At 34.2% G+C, this 20198-nt stretch overlaps 1 protein-coding gene across 4 annotated transcripts in view; it reads left to right on the top strand.

Moving 5' to 3' along the window:
• The window catches only part of ADK (adenosine kinase), a 560128-nt gene that overhangs the window by 153494 nt on the left and 386436 nt on the right, over positions 1-20198 (top strand). For all 4 annotated transcript variants that reach the window (XM_004049615.4, XM_055353393.2, XM_004049614.4 and 1 more), the window contains exon 4: positions 11803-11881. In XM_004049615.4, the coding sequence (XP_004049663.2) occupies positions 11803-11881 (79 nt within the window). The remainder of the gene's footprint in view (positions 1-11802; positions 11882-20198) is intronic.

The raw sequence follows: 20198 nt of genomic DNA, 5'->3' as shown, positions 1-20198 counted from the left end.
GCAACAAGAGTGAAACTCTGTCTCAAAAAAAAAAAAGGTATTGTCAAAATGAGAGTTGTATTAGCAGTAATGTAAAAATAATATTGTATGTCTGTATACTTTTGAATTTACATTGTTATGTGATTCATATTTGTTTTGTATAGCTGTAACATTTGGTTAATTGTTTAGTGGTTTATTGAATAGATTATTTTCTTCATTACTTAGTACAGTGGGGATTGAGAATGCTTTGTATCAAGTGTCTTACAAGTATTGGGAAGTTTGAATTAAAAATATTAAAGATGTCTTTTGCTGTGCAGAAGCTCTTTAGTTTAATTAGCTCTTTAGTTTAATTAGATCCCATTTGTCAATTTATTTTGAAATACGTCCCATCAATACCTAATTTATTGAGAGTTTTTAGCATGAAGGGTTGTTGAATTTTGTCAAAGGCTTTTTCTGCATCTATAGAGATAATCATGTGGGTTTTGTCTTTGGCTCTGTTTATATGCTGGATTACATTTATTGATTTGCGTATATTGAACCAGCCTTGCATCCCGGGGATGAAGCCCACTTGATCATGGTGGATAAGCTTTTTGATGTGCTGCTGGATTCGGTTTGCCAGTATTTTATTGAGAAATGCAAATCAAAACCACTATGAGATATCATCTCACAGCAGTTAGAATGGCAATCATTAAAAAGTCAGGAAACAACAGGTGCTGGAGAGGATGTGGAGAAATAGGAACACTTTTACACTGTTGGTGGGACTGTAAACTAGTTCAACCATTGTGGAAGTCAGTGTGGTGATTCCTCAGGGATCTAGAACTAGAAATACCATTTGACCCAGCCATCCCATTACTGGGTATATACCCAAAGGACTATAAATCATGCTGCTATAAAGACACATGCACATGTATGTTTATTGCGGCATTATTCACAATAGCAAAGACTTGGAACCAACCCAAATGTCCAACAATGATAGACTGGATTAAGAAAATGTGGCACATATACACCATGGAATACTATGCAGCCATAAAAAATGATGAGTTCATGTCCTTTGTAGGGACATGGATGAAATTGGAAACCATCATTCTCAGTAAACTATCGCAAGAACAAAAAACCAAACACCGCATGTTCTCACTCATAGGTGGGAATTGAACAATGAGATCACATGGACACAGGAAGGGGAATATCACACTCTGGGGACTGTTGTGGGGTGGGGGGAGGGGGGAGGGATAGCATTGGGAGATATACCACCAGCATGGCACATGTATACATATGTAACTAACCTGCACAATGTGCACATGTACCCTAAAACTTAAAGTATAATAAAAAAAAAAAAAAAAAAAAAAAATTAAAGATGTCAGTCATTTACTTCTTTTTTTTTTAAGGTGGTAGCCCAATTGAAAATTTTCTGCAAAATCAGTAACTAAGTTATTTTTCCACAATTATAAACTTAGTTGATGGCATTTATTGAGTCCTTACTACGTTCAAGGTAAATGAAATGAAAGAGTGGAATAGTACATTATACACGCACACACTCAAGGGAAGCAAGTATAAATACCTTATTTCATCTCACTTGTTTAGAAATTTGATTTTGTTTTTTCTTGCTGGGTAACATCATATCTGTGTTAATCGAAAATTTATGACTTAGAGTGGAATTTCTCTAAAAAGCAGTAGGTAACAGGGATACAAGATAAATAATTTCATCAGAGAATATAAACTCTTTTTTACAAAGGATAAAATTGTGCTTGTAACAGGGATACAAGCACAAACCAAATCAATGTTTAATTATTTTAAAAATATTCAAGGGAAATCTAGTTTTGTTAAAATTTGTATGGGTTGGTAGTGTACATGTTCTTAAAAATTCAAGAACAATAGCAGCAGCAATTCTTATTTAATCTTTCTTTAGTGTGTCCATTCAACCATTCATTCATCAATTTTTTTTTCTGTGTACCCATTATCCATCAGGCAGTATGCTTAAATATCGTGGAACACAAAAAGAAATAGTCTTTAATGCTGTGTTTTACAAATGAGGAAACCTAATCTCAGAGAACTTAAATTACAGTTGTCCTTTGGTATTCATGGGGGATTGGTTCCAGGAACTTCCTCAGATACCAAAATCCAAGGATTCTCAAGTCCCTGATATAAAATTCTGTGGTATTTATATATAACATATGCATATCCTCCCATGTACTTTAAATAATTTCTAGATTACTTATAATACCTAATATAATGTAAATGCTGTGTAAGTAGTTGTTGTTCTCTCTTGTTTAGGGAATAATGTCGAGGAAAAACACTCTTTACTTGTTCAGTACATATTTTTCCAAATATTTTCAATCTGTGGTTGGTTGAATCCATGGATGTGGAACATACGGATATGGAGGGCCAGCCGTACTTGCCCCATGTCATACAATTAGATGAATATAGAATTAAAGCCAGGTCCGTCTGACAGAGCGTTTGCTTCTAACCATTGAGGAATGTTGCCTACCCTGATGACTGTACTATAGGAAATCATATATTAATATCAAATTGATCTTATATGTCTGTAGTGAGGAACTTGGCCATGTTGGACCTATCCCCTTCCCTCCTTGCTCCTCTCCTTTCTTCCTCCCTTACCCCCACAGCTTCACCCCTCCCTTAGCTCTTTTTTCTGACAGGTGGCTGTTTCCATCCCTCTTTGCTGGCACCTTCTCCACTTAAATTTTGGTATATCCCTTGGTTCCACTCTCTGTGTTCTTCTCTTGTGTATGAGTGTGGATTTTGTGTTTGCTTATCCTGTGTGGAGTTTCTGAGCTTGAATCTGTTAAGAGTATGTCATTAATCAAATTTGGAAATTTTTAAGCCATTTTTTTTTCTTTGTTTCCTTTCCTTTTCCTTTTTTAGAAGCAGGGTCTTGCTTTGTGGTTCAGGCTGCAGTGCAGTGGCACAATCTCAGTTCACTACAGCATCAAACTCTTGGACTGAAGTGATCATCCTGCCTCAACCTCCTGAGTAGCTGGGACTACAGGCATGCATCACTATGCCTGGCTATTTTTATTTTTTTGTAGAAGTAGGGTCTCACTATGTTGCCCAGGCTGGTTTCAAACTCGTGGGTTCAAGCGGTCCTCCTGCTTTGGCCTCCCAAAATGCTGAGATTATAGTTGTGAGCCACCATGCCTGGTCAAGCCATTATTTTTTCAATTTTTTTTTTTTCTGCACCGCACTTCTTTTCTTCTGTTACTCACGCACAAATTTAGATCTTTTAGTATTGTCTTATAGGTCTGAGTCTTTTTTCATTTTTTAAAAAAATCCTTTTTCTGTCCTGCAGATTGGAAAATTTTTATTGATTTATTTTTAAGTATACTGATTCTTAACAGTCTTCTTCATTTTACTATTAAGCCCATCTAGTTAGTTTTAAATTTCTAGTTATTGAGTTTTTAAATTCTAATATTTTTATTTTATCTTCTTTATCTTCTGTTTCTTTGCTGAGTCTTTTCACTTTTTCTAGCTGTCTGAAGAGTCCTAGTAGTTTGTGGTTCCCTGGAGCTCTCCGCCTGGGTAATCCAGCCAGAGAACTGGGGCTTTATTTTCTCAGCTCTGCACATACTTCCTGTGACTATAACCATGTCTGGGTCTAAGTAGTAGGCAGATACTCTTCTGTTGCTTTTTTCTTTCTTGTGTTTTAGTCAAATTATTTTACCTCTTATTATAACTTTCAGTTTATTATTATTTACCAACACTTTATATACAAATTGTAGATTATTCAGATTGTATCTTCTACCAGAGTATTCACTCTTTTCTGTATGAGGCTGATACGGAGTGAGGGGAGAGCTTATTACCTTAATAAAAATTAAGGGTTAAGCTAGGTCAAAGCTGATTTTTCAGTGTTGACAGTTTAGTCGAGCCTGTTTGCTTCTGTTCCTAGAGCCTGAACCTCTAGGACTTTTAATTGATACCAGTGGTCTCCGCTCTGAAACAGTCCACCAGAATGAGGGTACCAAACTGACCTCAGAGGTTTCCAGGTTAATGCAGAGGTTTCTAGCTTAATTTCTTTCTGCCTTCAAAATTTGGCAATTATGTCAAAGGGGAAAATGATCTTTTGTTTTAGGTTTTCAGTTTCCAGTGTTATTACTTCAGCCTTATGTAATTGCTAAAATCCCTACTGTTTTCCCCCTATTGCCCCCTTCCTTATCATTATCTTCTGCTAAGCACAAAGTGTGAATTTTCAGGTTCCACATGTAACCAGTATAAGTATATCCTTCCCCCCAAACCCCAGTGGAAATGTGCCACGGATCCTTATTTTTATTCTCCACTCCTTCTAGGGCTTTCATTTCTTGCCTATTATGTTTTTAGTTGCTCTTTTCTTGTTCTGTCTTTGTAAGCACAGCTAGACTCAGAGAACTTTCTGCTTTTGGAACTATTTTGGTTAACCTCTTTAACTTAGCATTCAGTTTCAGAATTCAGCAAATGTGTTTTGGGGCAAACTAGCTGTGTGTTTTAGGTTTTGGAAATGTCAAATTTTGTTTCTCTGTCTTCATGCTTCTGGCTGCAAATGTTGGCAGGTGGAACAAAAAGCTGCCAGTTCTGGCCTGCCCCTGTCAACAGGTCTCACCTGTCTGGAAATTTATCCACTTTGTCCTTGTTGCTTCAGAGCTCTTTGGTACCATTAACAATGTGACTTATGATTTATGTGGCCTTCCTAGGTGTCATCAGTAGGAATGTTGGCTGTGATGCAGTGTATGCTACCCAGAATCGGAAGTTCCATATATTATGTTTTGATAAGAGATTTTAGGTGTTTGAGTATTTCTGATGAGTGACATTTTTTGAAGTTTGCTAGAGAGAAATAATTAGCTAGTTATTGCTTAACTACTCTCTCTCCATATCTATTACATATGTTTCTGGAATATTTCTATGGTCAGAGAAACTCAGGCGCATTATAAACCATGGACTCTGGTAGAAATAGCAGCTGAAAGCAAACCAGTAAAGGGAGGTGGAGTGTATAATTTGTGTTTTGGAAGTACCTGCCTGTGGACTTGTGGGTGATGCTCTAGGTTTACCATGAGATTACCCATCTAATTTTGAGAACCACTGTCCTGCAGTATTTTTCTTTTGCTTACATATGACTTTTTATGATTTAAAACTAAATGTCAACCAGTTACTATTTAATGAAAATCATAAATTGGTTTAGTGAAATTTTGTCGTGTTCTTACAATGGGTAGAAACCTAATGCACTTATCATGCATCTAAATTTAGGAATAATTCATTTTATTTTAATCATCTATACTTATATACAAAATGCTTTTCAGCAGTATATTTGATTATCTTAGGTACAATGATCTTCATGTTCAGAGTTATAAATGGGAATAATTAAACCTTTAAACATATTAGAGTTGAATAAGGGCTTATCTAAGCAATACATGCTTAAAATTGCTTTCTTATCAAAAAAAAAATTGGAAGTCCAAGAAATGTCTTTAAATTACAATCCTTATGAACTAATAGCTTAACCTTAGTTTTGAATAACTGTTACTTTTTCCGTCTTTTAAAAAGATGCTTAAATATAAACGCATGTGGAAAATGTTATTTTGGCTTTTAGCAAACTGACATTTGAGTTTTTTAAAACCTCACTAAACATTTGTGGTAAAAGATTTCAAAGCTTTGAATTTTACAATTTGCCTGTCGATTCCCCCCCTGTGTTATTCTATTAACATTTGATCTTAATAAGTATAACCTGTTTAGAATTACTTATGTTTTTAATTATTTGTTGAGATGAGAAGTTTAAGGAATAACTTCATCAGATATTCTACTTGGCAGTTATGAATGCTTTCTTAAGGAAGTTAAATTTTTGGAATTTCACTGTAAAGATTTTAATCACATGTCCTATTCTTCATACATCAATCTATGAAATGTTCAAAAATTGTTAATGTTGTTTTTATGCTGTGCTGATGTTAACACAACGTGAGGTCTTCTTTCTTCTCCTGATAATATGCTGAGCGCACACACACTCTCATATGCTCACTCGCTCTCTCTCTCTCTCTCTCTCTCCTTCCCTCCCACCCCTGAGTTTGAAATAACTTAGTGGCTTTAGTTTCTGTGAAAATGGAAAGCAATTGCCCTTAGGTAGAACTAGAAATTGTAAAGTGTTGGTTTTGTGGACATTTTCCTGTTCATAATTCTTGTTATATCTTATTTATAAGTACTTTTATTCATATAGGAATAAATGATTCTATGTTGAAGGGTATAATCATGAAGTCTTTTATTTTTTCGTGTTAGATAAGGAGAAAAATGACACATTAAAAATTACAGTGCTATTTGTGTTTTAAAATTTCTTCTCTCGCTTTTGTATTCCTTATTGTTCTCTTCACTTCTTCTATTGTTTTTCTAGCTTTTCAGGATACATTTTCTAAGTGCATCCTAAATATAACTTACAATAGTTGCCTTTTATTTAAAAGTAATACATTTAGTTTCCAACCACAAAGTGTTTAATTCTACATATTTCTATTTTTATTTTACGTGATCTTAATATATCCTTGATTACTGTGTTGATCTTCTAGTTTTTAGGCTGCCACTTATACCATCAAAAGCCATTTAAACTGGACTTAGAGGATAATGAATCTAAATTTTCTTATCTTCCTCAAAACAACAGATACAATTAAAGTCACAAATAAGCTGTACCTTCAGAATTGCTAGGAGACAGAACATAGTAAGAATTCAAATCTCTTATAAGCAGAGTTATAAACATCATATTCCAATATTGATTCTGCTGCTTTGTCTGTACATTTGGAGAGCAGAGGTAGCAGGGAGGTTTAAGAGACTGAAAAAAGGGAGAGGGGTGTATGAAGTGTAGATCAGTAACAAACACCATCACTCTTGAAAAAGTCCAACAGAGGTCCTAGACCTGTGTTTTAGACAGGTGGGAGGACAGTAAATTAATTTTTAAAGACAAAATAATTATATTGAATGAATTTATTGATCATTTTGTTGAACAGTTAGTATAAGGACATCCTGTATTATATTTCAGCTTTCATCAACTATAAGTGTTTATGTCTTATATTTTGTGTTCTTTCAACTTTATCTTAATTTGCTTCTCTTATTTTTAATGCCATTTTTGTACATTTGTTTAATATTACTATATTCATATCTTTGTTGTAATTCTTTCCTGTAATAATGTAACTTATAAATAATTATAATATTACAAAGTTTATTAAATTTCTTCCAATGATAATTACTATAGTAGGCTTGTGGTGGAAAAATGGATCAGGTACTGTCCTTCCAATTCTGTCAGGCTTTTGATTGAGGTGTTTATATGGCCACCCCATTCAGACAAAGAATGTCAACCAAAAGGAGAAAGTAAGAAGGAATCTATAAATTACTAAAATTCCCATACTTTATTTCCTATGGAAAAAGTCATGTAAGGAAAATATATAGAAGTTTCCCATAAAATGTAATAATATCATAAACTCTTTCATCCTTAAACACCTGTTAGTCTTGCCACAGCACAATCAGTTCCCTAAAGATAAATATTTCTTGGTTTGTTAGTTGGCTACTTAGGAGTTCCTTTTCCTTCTTATGAGTTTTCTTCTCTCCTGTATTTCTTTTCTAACACCATCCAACTGGTTATCCAAACTAGCAACCTCAGAATTTTCATCCCTCTTCCACATCTTACACTTCTTTATCACATCCTGTGTCTTCAACTTCGGAATGATTCCTTACTTTGGTCTCGTCTCTCTATCCTGTCTTTCATATGAGCTATTCTAAAGGCAGGTGGTCTGCTTCTCTTTACTCTGTCCAGTGTTATCATCATTTTTAAAAAGTCTGCTTTTCACACTGTTGCTAAATAGAGTTTAATAATTTCTAGTAGCCTTCAGAATAATGTCTACACTTATTAGCCTGATAGTTACCTTTTCTTTGTGAGTTTTTACTACTTTGATTTTGACCTGCATTTTAGTCTGTGTTTAACTGGTTTTTCTGAATACGTCATGTTTATTGTTTTAGCCTCAACCCTGAATTTTTTTTTTCTCCCTTAAGTGTCAAATTTCAATTCAGATATTAAACTTTCCCTGCCGTTTTTGTTCAGAATCACTTCTTTCTTTGCTCTTGTTTTTTATTCAGCTTTGTTCTATATATGGTTCTTTAAAAATAATTGTATGGAAAATTGCTATGTTCTTTTATTATAAAATGAAGTTGATTTTTTATTACAAAACAGTTTATATGCTTATTGCACAATCTAAACAGATGTATAAAAGAGCCATAATTGTTCCTAATTTGGCGATAACTACTGTTAATACCTTGGTTGTATTCTTCCAGGTTCTTTTCAGTAGACATGTATATTGGGTAATTTTGTTTACACAAAAAGATTACATTGTGCATCAGTTTTCATAAATTAACACTTCTCATTTGAAATAACATGGAAAATACCTATCAATAGACGTAAATCTATTTTAAATCTGTAACATTTAAAAATGCTTAACACTTAAGTAGAAGCAGCACACACACATAGTAAAACTACATCAAGGTGGAAAATTAAACACTTATTTGAAGACTTCTAATTTTGGGAAATTGACTAATTCTGCTATTCTTCAGGATTTCTCAGGCCAAAATTCAGAACAAGACTAAATTTGCCCATTTCCACCTACTATTATTTATTCTTTATTTGTATTATGCTAGAGCTTGTAGGCTCTGTACTAACACAGGAAAGGGGAGGAAAAAATTGTCTTTATTCACAAATGATAATTATGTTTAATTTATTAAAAACACATAAATCATTGGAGTTAATTAAATATTAGAAACTTGGCTGGAAAAAATTGATATAAAGAATGTTTCTAAATATCAGCCACAAATAAAAATTAAGTTTAAACAATATCATAATAGTATTAAAACATAGGAAGTATGAAGTAGTGATCAGAATAAAAGATGTGGAGGCTTTGTGGCAAACATTATGAAACTTTGAGAGATACTGTAATCATGGATTAGATGATTTAATATTGGAAATATATCACTTTTCCCAGCATAGATATAGATAATTAGTGCAATGACTGTTAAAATCCTAACAAGTTGGGCTGGGCATGGTGGCTCACACCTGTAATCCCAGCACTTTGGGAGTCCGAGGCAGGCAGATCACGAGGTCAAGAGATGGACACCATCCTGGCCAACATGGTGAAACCCCATCTCTACTAAAAATAGAAAAATTAGCTGGGCATGGTGGGATGCGCCTGTAGTCCCAGCTACTTGGGAGGCTGAGGCAGGAGAATCACTTGAACCAGGGAGTTGGAGGCTGCAGTGAGCCGAGATCGCGCCACTGCACTCCAGCCTGGCAACAGAGCAAGACTCTGTCTCAAAAAAAAGAATCCTAACAAGTTGGTTTTTGAAGTTTGACAACTGGTTGTAAATTTATATGGAGTGCAAAAAACCAAGAACGGCCAAAGCACTCATGAAGAACAGCAGGGTAAGGACACTTGTAGATAGAGAGTGTGTGTGTGTGTGTGTGTGTGTGTGTATGTATATATATGTGTGTATATATATGTATATATTATATATGAGAGATAGTTATAAGATACTGGGGTTTCTAAGTCAGTCCAGTGTGTTTTTTCTTAATCTGGGTAGTGGTTACACAGACATTCACTTTTTTTTTTTTTTAGAACAGAAAGTTTCTAAGAGTTTATAGCACCAAGACATTCATCTTTTAAAAATTGCACCTTTATTTTACTTATCCTAGAGAAATGTATAAAAAACAAAAGTAAACTATAAACACCAGTTAAAAAAATCCTTTTATATTAACTCCATAGAGATGCAAATACTGTTAACAGTTAATGTTTTCAGGGGCCTGGCTCCATGGCTCGCACCTGTAATCCTAGCACTTTGGGAGGCTGAGGTGGGAGGATCACCTGAGCTCAGGAGTTCGAGATCTGCCCGGGCAACATGGTGAAGCCCGTCTCCAAAAAAAAAAAAAATACAAAAAAAATTAGCCAAGTGTGGTGGTGCATGCCTGTATTCCCAGCTATTTAGGAGACTGAGGCAGGAGGATCCCTTGAGCCCAGGAGGTGGAGGCTGCATTGAGCTATGTTTGCGCCACTGCACTCCAGCCTGGGTGACAAAGGAAGATTCTGTTTCCAAAAAAAAAAAAAAGTTAATGTTTTTAGCTTACCATTATAAGTCTAAATAATGAATTTATGCTTATTTTTAATTAATAAATTTATACAATGTCTATAAACTCTATACTGGACGGTGAAGAATGTAGTGCACTTACACTGTTTTGCCTTTTTATTCTTCCTTATATTTGCTTTAGTTTGATTTTTTATTGATTGACTTTATGACTTCAACAATATATTTAAAACCTTTTTAAAAACTTGATTTTTAACATTTGAGATATTTATGGAGTCTTCTCCATGAAAGGGAGAATTTTGCATGCAATAGTGTATGATGGGCACTTTTAACTTTTTTATGGCTTTCTTTTTCAAAGTCATACACCACTCTACTTTTCTTTTAACCTCATTCTATCTTTCTTCTGTTTTTTTTTTTTTTGCGGGGAGAGGTTGGAACATCTCCTTAGTAATTTTTTCCACATAGGATAAAGGATTATTAAATATTACTTTGCCTTATTAACCTGATAATTTGAGTACATATTGAAAATTTCTGGTTTCAAAAATTTCCTCCCTTCTCAGCATAGAATACATTACTCCATTATATTTTTAGCATCCGGTATTCTTTGAGAAGTTAAGTATTAGTCTGATTTTTATTCCTTTTAAGGTAATTATTATTTTTCATATTATATGCTTTAAAGGTTTTATCTTAATATGAGAGATTAAACAAGATGTGTCCAAGTATGGGGTCCTAGTCCCTAATCCCTTGTAAAACTGCTTGATGTTTGGAAAAATCTGACCATATTTATGTTTCACCTTTTTTTCCCCCAACATTTCTCTCTTACTATTCATAATCTCTATTTTCCCTTTCTGTATTTCCTGTTAAACAGATCTCAGACCACCTAATAAATTCTCTACACCTTTTAATTTTTATTTCATATTTTTAATTTCTTATATTTTCTATCTACTTTTTTGGTCTTTTTAAAAATTTCAACTTTTCTATTTTTATCTTAGTTTTTACCCATGCATATTTTGATTGCTCAGGTAATCCATCCAACTATTGATTTTTCAAAAATTTTTCAATAATTGTTAGTGTATAGAAACTGTCATTCTCTAGCTGCATCTTTTCATATAATTAGATAGGTCTGTTTGTGGCATCTTTCTTTCCTTGCTTTACAGGCAGTACTGTTATACTTTTGTTTATTTTTATATATAAAACATATTTTTTGACGTTTAGTAAGATGTGGAAGAGGAAATGAACATATACTTCATCTCTTTTGAAGTGTAAGGTCTTATAATTTTCATACTTCTTGAACTGATTCCAAGGGTAACATTAAGTGAAATTTTGTTTAGTTTCTATAGAAAACTCTGTTAGTTGTCTGGAATGAGGAGAAATACATGCTGATTTCTGTATGTTTGTAGTAACAAGTGATTCTGAGACTGGGATTCTGATTTTGACTTAACCAATTTGCCACGTGACCTCCATTTGGCAATCTATTAATTATTACTTTTACTTTCTGTTTAGTTTAATGGCCAATTATGGACAGTCTGTTTTAAATTCTTAAATTCTTATAGTTGTACACTTATGGAAAACATTTCTTAAATGTGGAAATTTAGTATTTTTGTTATAAGATATTTCAATTCATTTATTCAACATAAACAATAAAAACATTTTACTATTTGTGTTTTAATACTCTTCTGCTCAGAAAAGTTTACTTTGTTGCAACTCACAGAAGGTAACTTACTTTTTTCTACTGTGATTTCCTTATAGGTTTGATGAACTTGTGAAAAAATTCAAAGTCGAATATCATGCTGGTGGCTCTACCCAGAATTCAATTAAAGTGGCTCAGGTTGGTTAATTATTTTAAAAGTTAAAAGGATTCAAAATGATTCTAGACCCATGTCTATTTTGCATAATTGTTTCCTTTTATATTGTGTTGCTGTAGAATAGTTTTGTTCATTTGAATTGGGATTTTAGTAGTCATTGCACATCTAATCAAAAGTTATTTTAATTGGTATTTCTTTGGTTATTGGTAAGCTTGAACTTTTAATGTTGATTGTTCATTTGTGTTTCTTCTTAAATTGTTTCCTTTCACTATCATTTTATAATTTGTCATATGTTACAGATTTGTAGAAACTTCATATTTTATAGATAGTATTCCTTTTTATTTTATAAGTTGAAAGTATTTATTTTTTGTTATGTGTACATTAACTCTTACAGTGTCTTTTACTGTGCCTTAGTTCTTAATGTAACTTTCAAAGTTTTTAATGTAATTAAACTTTATGGCTTCTTCATTTCCTGCATGTCCCCCTTAGGAAGGACATTTCTGCCACAAGATAGTAGAAATTGCTCTGTATTATATATAGATATCTATATACATAAATATACATTCATATATTCATACCTAAATATCTATGTGTAGACATATATGTTGGTAGATATGTATATGCATCTATATATCTATACCGGTGTATATCTTTTATAAATCTATATATCTGTCTCTATTCCCATATCTTCCAATGAGTAATTGAATAAACCCATTAGGCATGTACTCTTTGAGTTACCAGCTTAACCTAATCTTGATTGAGAGAGTTAGTGATCTGTTTAATCTTCCAGCTTTGAAAGATATGAACAAGTTTTACATACCGCTGGTTCTTACCTCTGCAGTTTGAAGTTAACTCAAAATTCTGCTCATTGCAATCATGTGTCAGTTCTGCTACACTAGATTTCTTTTTCTTTTTTATTGATTAATGCTTTCCCCTTGAATTCTAATTAACTTCAAGAACTGGGGAAGTGGAAAATTGACAAATAAAATCCAGAATGATTTCTTTTCAAGTAACTCTTAGTTGATTGAGACATATAGTATGATTATTCCACATACTTCCAAGCTCAGATTTAATCATAGTTTTCAAATATTTTGTAAAAATGAATCTTTAAGGCAGTCATTAATATGAAGTGGCCTGAGTCTTTGTATTGGTCAATTGATTTGTATTGTTTTTGGTAAAACATCCTGGTGGTCACTTTATGAACTTCCAGAGTAATAGAAAAAGGATGATTTACGGCCAGGCACGGTGGCTCACACCTGTAATCCCAGCACTTTGAGAAGCCGAGGTGGACGGATCACTTGAGGTCAGGAGATCCAGATCAGCCTGGCCAACATGGTGAAACCCCGTCTCTACTAAAAAAATACAAAAATTAGCCAGGTGTGGTGGCATATGTCTCTAATCCCAGCTACTTGGGAGGCTGAGGCCAGAATCGGTTGAACCTGGGCGGTATAGGTTGCAGTGAGCTGAGATCATGCCACTCTGCACTCCAGCCTGGGCAACAGAGTGAGACTCCATCTCAAAAAAAAAAAAAGAAAAAAAAAAAGGATGATTTACTAAAGCCTTAATTTATCAAGGCACGTTTTGCATTTTGCAGTTTTCAGTCTTTTCTCCTGCTAGAACTGGGGGTGATATGGTTAGGCTTTGTGTCCCCACCCAAATCTAATCTTGAATTGTAATCTGTATAATCCCCACATACCAAGGAAGAGACCAGGTGGAGGTAATTGAGTCATGGGTGCAGTTTCCTTCATGCTATTCTCCTGATAGTGAGTGAGTTCTCACAAGATCTGATGGCTTTATAAGGGGCTCTTACCCCTTTGCTCGGCATTTCCCATTCTTGCTGCCTTGTAAAGAAGGTGCCTGTCTTCTCCTTTGCCTTCTGCCATGATTATAAGTTTTCAGAGGCCTTTCCAGACATGCTGAACTGTGAGTCAACTAAACCTTTTTTCTTTATAAATTACCCAGTCTCAGGCAGTTCTTTACAGTAGTGTGAAAATGAACTAATACCGGGAGGCTATTAGCTGTTCACTAATAAATTGTCTCCTTTCTTGGGGATCTTCATCAGTTTCTGCCTTCTAAAAGTTTATTAATTATATAATTAAGTTCTCCCTCAGCTTTCTCCCTGATACTAGTCTCATAATAAAACAGTCATTGCCTACTTTTATTCTTTTGCACTTTTTTTTACAATATTTCACATTCATTCTAACAACGTATTCTAGTAGTGGTTTATTTGTTCCTGTCTTTAGCAAGGTAATAAAAGGAATTTGAAGTTTTGGGTAACTTATTCTGTCAGATCTTACTAGTAATCATACTTTCATGTATCAAGTGATATGGCAAATTATGTCAACAAGAAAATGTCCCCAAAGCTCTTAGGTATTTTGATATGTCAAATCATGTTTTTGAAGATTTTAATGAAACCATAGGCAACAAAAACAAGTATGGTTGATGTCTTGTCCAAACACAGTTCTAGATTTATTTGATACACAGTACAAATGTAAATTTTGGTAAATTTCATTTGGTCTGAACTTCTTACTAATGAAAGTGAAAAGTTCTTATCTGCTCAATATCCTGCACAGCATGTATATAACACTGCTAAAAAGGGGTATAACTTGCTTAAGTTTGATAATTGATGCTTTGTTAATGAACACTTTTGGTTACTTTGTCAGTTTTTTAAAAATTTGTAGAAGCACTTAATGTGAGTTTTGACTTGAAAGAAATGGAAAAAGGCCGGCATTGTGACTCGTGCCTGTAATCCCAGCATTTTGAGAGGCTAAGTTAGGAGAATTGCTTGAGTCCAGTAGTTTGAGACCAGCCTGGACAACATAGTGAGACCCTGTCGCTAGAAAAAAAAAAAAAAGAAATGGAAGAAAATGACTTCCTTGGATATGTGCCTAAAAGATGGCTATTATTGTTGCTGGACATAGATGCCCTGCAGTACAATATTAACAAAATATGGGACCAAAGGAATGCCCATCTCTGATTTGGCAGTACATTGAGAATGAGAATGGAAAAAGAAGATTATAGTAAAACAAATATTTTTATGCTGTTTCTGGTTTTTTTGTTTGTTTGTTTCAAGACGGAGTCTCACTGTGTTGCCACGCTGGAGTGCAGTGGCACGATCTCTGCTCACTGCAACCTCTGCCTCCCGGGTTCAAGTGATTCTTCTGCCTCAGCCTCCCAAGTAGCTGGGACTATAGGTGTATGCCACGATGCCCAGCTAATTTTTGTATTTTTAGTAGAGATGGGGTTTCACCATGTTGGCCAGGATGGTCTTGATCTCTTGACCTTGTGATCCACCCGCCTCGGCTTCCCAAAGTGCTGGGATTACAGGCATGAGCCACCGTGCCTGGCCTGTTTCTGTTTTTGAAGAGGCCACAAGTGGGCTAGAAAAAACACATACCAAAAAAATACTCAAATAATTTTATTTGTTCATTATTTATTAATTTTTTTGAGACAGAATCTATTGCTCTGTTGCCTAGACTGGAATGTAGTGGTGTGATCATAGCTCACTCCAGCCTTGAACTGCTGGGCTCACAGGGTCCTCCTTCCTCCATCTCCACCTCCATCTCCTAGGACTACAGGCACACCCTACCATACCTGGCTAATTTATTTGTTGTAGAGACAGGGTCTCTGTATGTTGCTCAGATTGGTCTTGAACTTTTGGCCTCAAGTGATCCTCCTGCGTTGGCCTCCCAAAGTGCGAGGATTACAGGTGCGAACCATTTTACCTGGCTCAAATGGCTCATTTTTATAGATTAAGAGTGCTTCAGAACTCGAGTAAAAAAGTCACAGAAAAGAGCAATGAGGTTAAATAAAACTTTTTTTCAGTTTCTTTACTAAAACTGTAACTTACTTGGAATCCAGTTTTGACATCAGAAATTCAAATTCAGGTGTTTTAAAACCATTTCTGCAAGAAAGAAATTTAAGTTAGGATGATAGCCAATGTCTTTCAGAGTGTTTTAAAGTGATGGACATTTTGAACATTGATAAGCTTATATAATGAATCTGTAAACACAAGGGATATGATTCATAAGGAGCCGGAATGCCAAAACTTGCATTTAGCTAAAAGATAGATGGATATTTTTATAGAACTATAAACTAATTCCTATATCTAAACACCTATTATTGATAGTAATTAAAATCCTAAGTATTTTATGTTTACATGCTTTTGTTGAGAGGACATTTAGCTTAATGTCATTGCATTGGACTGACACCAAGAATGTGGGCTTGATGCATCAGAGGTATAAGTCACAGTGAATTTTACCTTTGACTGTATTACGTTTTACCACACATACAAGAAGGATTGACCTAATGGCTCTAGTCAAGTATAGAAAGGAAACATAAAAGTAAAAATATTTTATTATTTCTTAGGCAAAAAGAAGCATGACTTTATTCTTTTTAATTAAACATTGGTAAAATGTTTAATCCAACTGTGGTTACATTATTTTTTTAAAAAGTGTGATAGAAATAAATAACACAGAATAATATATGATTTTGAATAAGTTCAATATTAGTTTGCTAGGGCAGTCTTAACAATTTCAGAGACTAGGTGGCTTAAACAACAAAGATTTATTTTCTCACAGTGTTGGAGTGCCAGATCAAAGTGTTGACACCTTGATTCCTGCAGAGGCCTCACTTCTTGGCCTGCAGATGGCTACCCTCTTTCTGCCTCTTTGCGTGGTGGTTTCTGTGTACATATGTACCTCTGGAGTGTCTCTGTGTGTCCTAATGTCTTCTTATAAGGACACCAGTCAGAGTGGATTAAGGCCTACCTTACTGCCCTCATTAATTTAATTACTTTGTTAAAGACCCTATCTTCAAATGTAGTCACATTGTGAGATACTGGGGTTTAGGGCTTCAACATATGCATAGTGGCAGGAGGGTCTGTGGAGGGGTGTTTATAATTCAGCCGATAACAACTATGTGTTTTTAAATTTTTGTGTCTAAGTAATAAAACATGAATAAGTTAATTTTTGGTAGTGTTCTTTTTTGATACCTTCTTCCTTTTCTTTCCTGTATATGTTTTAGTTACTTTTATTATTTACCATTTGAATTACAGTTAACATTCTAAACTCATAACAACCTAATTTGAATAATACCAATGTAGTTTCAATAATACACACTCTGCTCCTTTACATCTCCATCCTCTTCTTATATATTATTATGCTCATTGATTACGTCTTTGTATATTGCATGCCCATTAACATAGATTTGTAACTATTCTTTTATTCATTTGTCTTTTAAATCATATAAAAATAAAAGGAATTACAAACCAAAAGTTCAGTGATAGTGGCATTTATATTTACTATGTAGCTGCTTTTACCAGAGTTCTTTACTTCTTCATATGGCTTCTGGTTACTATCAAATGTCTTTTCATTTCAGCCTGAAGGACTCTCTTTAGCATTTTGTGTAGGGCAGGTCTATTGTTAACGAACTGTCTTAGCTTGTGTTTATCTGGGAATGTCTTAAATAGCCCCTTTATTATAGGATAGTTTTGTTGGATATAGAATTCTTGGTTAACAGTGCTTTTCTTTTAGTACATTAAATATGTCAACTCACTGCTTTTTGGCCTACATGGTTTCTGATGAGAATTAGTTCTTATTCTTACTGAGAATCCTGACTTGTGACCAGTTGCTTTCCTCTCACTGATTTCAAAATTCTTTCCTTGTCTTTGTCTTTCAGCAGTTTGACTATAATGTGTCTTGGTGTGAATCTTTTTGTGTTTATCATGTTTAGAGCTTATTAACTTCATGCTTCAAGTTCATGCTTGGATGTGTAGATTCATTCATTTTATGAAAGTCAGGAAGTTTTGGACCATTGTATCTTCAAAAATTTTTTTCTTTTATTTTCTCTTTGTTTTCCTTCTGGCATTCTCATAATTAATATGTTGGTCTGTGGTGATTGTTTAGTGATAAGGATTCTGATTAAATAAGATAGAAAAAAACACCATGGTGAGTAAGCAAAGCAGAAATAGAACCCCACTGTTTTAACTAGTAACCTCAGCTTGCTTTTTTTACCGGAGGTTTTTCTGTCATCCTGAGAAGACTTCAATTTTTACTTCTCTAAATGTTAGAGATTTTGAGTAGTGTTTCACATGCTTTCTTCACTTCTTACTGTCTTCTTCAATTTGGGAGTAATTGTAGGTTGTCAGAGAGAGTGTTGAATATGCATCACTTTAAATACAGTTATCAGTAAATGGACTCTTTCATTCATGCTTCCCAGGGATGACAGTTTTCCTTGGTGCCTAGATACCTTTTTGTTCCTTGGAGATTCATAGTATTATGTGACTCATTGAATTTTTCAGAAGCCTGATGGTGAGCTTCATGAGGTATTTCTATTTAAGTTGTAAGTTCACTTGTTTTTAAGCTTCCTGCAATTTAATTTACCTATAGTATTTTTAAATTTATTTTAAAAATGCCATCTTGGGGTATATTCTGGGCATCTCAAAAATTTTAAATACCATCTTATCCTTTGTTAACTGGAATATAAGCAGGTATTCATTTGAATCATTTTTTTCCTGTAATTATTATAACATTGAGGCTATATGAATTTTTTTTTTTTTTTTTTTTTTTTAATTTGAGGCAGAGTCTCGCTCTGTCACCCAGGCTGGAGTGCAGTGGTGCGATCACAGCTCACTGCATCCTTGACCTCCTGGGCTCAAGGAATTCTCCTGCCTCAGCCTCCTGAGTAGTTGGGACTATAGGTGCACACCACCACACCCACCTTATTTTTAACTTTTTTGTAGAGATTGGGTTTTGCCGTATTAACCGGGCTGGTCTTGAACTCCTGGGCTCAAATGATCCTCAAGACATTAGTTTGGTCTCTTCTCAAATTAGCAGATCCTTATTTCTGTCTTATAATTTCTAATCTGCTTTTATGATTATTGACTTACATTCAATCTTCCAGTTTTTCATGTCTCTTCCAATTAGATAAGCCTCCATATTTGTATTTAACTTCCAGTAAAATTTTAACCATGTTGTTTCATTTTTAATTAAAATTTAAGAGGACTGCCTAAATGCCAGTGTGTTTATGTTTTATACATCTCGGGGGATGCTTTTAAGTGTTTTCTTGATGTAAAACATCACATAATAAACTAGTGTTCATAATTGTATTTTAAAGCTTTCCAAAATCCTATGTAAAATGAGTTTCTAAAAACACTAAACAAAAGAAGTTTTAGGAATTATGTTTGAATGAAATAGAAACATTGAACTCAAAATTGTAAAGCTGATATTTCAAGAACTACTAATTAGTGTAACATTACTAATTGAGTTACAGTATTTAGAAGTTAAAACTGATGTAAATCAAAGGACTCATGTTGTTTATCTATTTCGAATCCTTTTTTGAAAAAAGTTAATCTTTAAAGTTTTTCTGTATTAAAAAAATCTGATTATCTCTTGTGACCTATTTTACCTAGAAAAGCTAGTTAGAGGTTAAAAGGTTTTTTTATGAGACATACTTCTGTGCATCGGAACAGTCCAGATGTAAATTTAAAAAGAAGAAATGACAATGAAGTGATCAAAGAGAATTCTGTGTTCAAATGCTTTCACCTGGAGCAGTTGTAGAACTGTCAGTAGCACAACTGTATTTATAATTATAGCAGGATGTGGCAGATGGTGATGCAACACAGTCTCGTCAATTCTTTGTGTCATTGAAGAAAGTAGTAAGTATTAATTCTGCCAATTTTATGATTAATGAATAATTTTAAGTAACACAGGCCCTACAAATAAGGTTGACTCTTCAAATTGTGATACCTCATTATAGTTTTTAAAGTTTAAATATGAATTAATACTCCTCTTTGTTTGCCTTTCTGTTCTCTTTCCTTTTCAAATTAGGTTGTAAAGTTTTCATAGCTAAAATAAGATGAAGGAAGCAGTGGCTTGCTGTCCTCAATTATATTTTCAATGTGTTTGTGAAATTATTATAACTTAGATCAGATTCTTTAAAGAAAAATCAGTATTTCATTTTTCGTTTCCTCCCTTTTCTCCCTCTCTCCTTTCCTTGTCTCTCTCCTTTCCTTTCTCTCTCTTCTTCCCTTTACCCCTCCTCTCCCCTTCCCTTCTTTCTCCTCCTCCTCCCTTCCTCACATCTCTTTCCCTTCTCCTCCTACCCTTCCTCTTCCCTCCCCTCTTCTTCCTTTCTTCCTACTTTGTTTTATGCATTATGTTAAGAAATTGTTTTACTGCTATTAGTGATAACATGCTTTTAGTTCTCTCTTAGCAGTTATGGTTGTGCTCTCCAGGATAAATCTACACATATCACAGTTATCCACTTTGTAAAAGAATGACATATCTCTACTCTTGTGGGCCTTAATGTCATGCAGTGTTTCTGGGTATGACATTAAAC

Source organism: Gorilla gorilla, chromosome 8 (genome assembly GCF_029281585.2).
Source record: "Gorilla gorilla gorilla isolate KB3781 chromosome 8, NHGRI_mGorGor1-v2.1_pri, whole genome shotgun sequence".
Taxonomy (NCBI): domain Eukaryota; kingdom Metazoa; phylum Chordata; class Mammalia; order Primates; family Hominidae; genus Gorilla; species Gorilla gorilla.
Note: the sequence above shows the minus strand (reverse complement) of the source record. Positions and strands in the feature narration are given on the sequence as shown.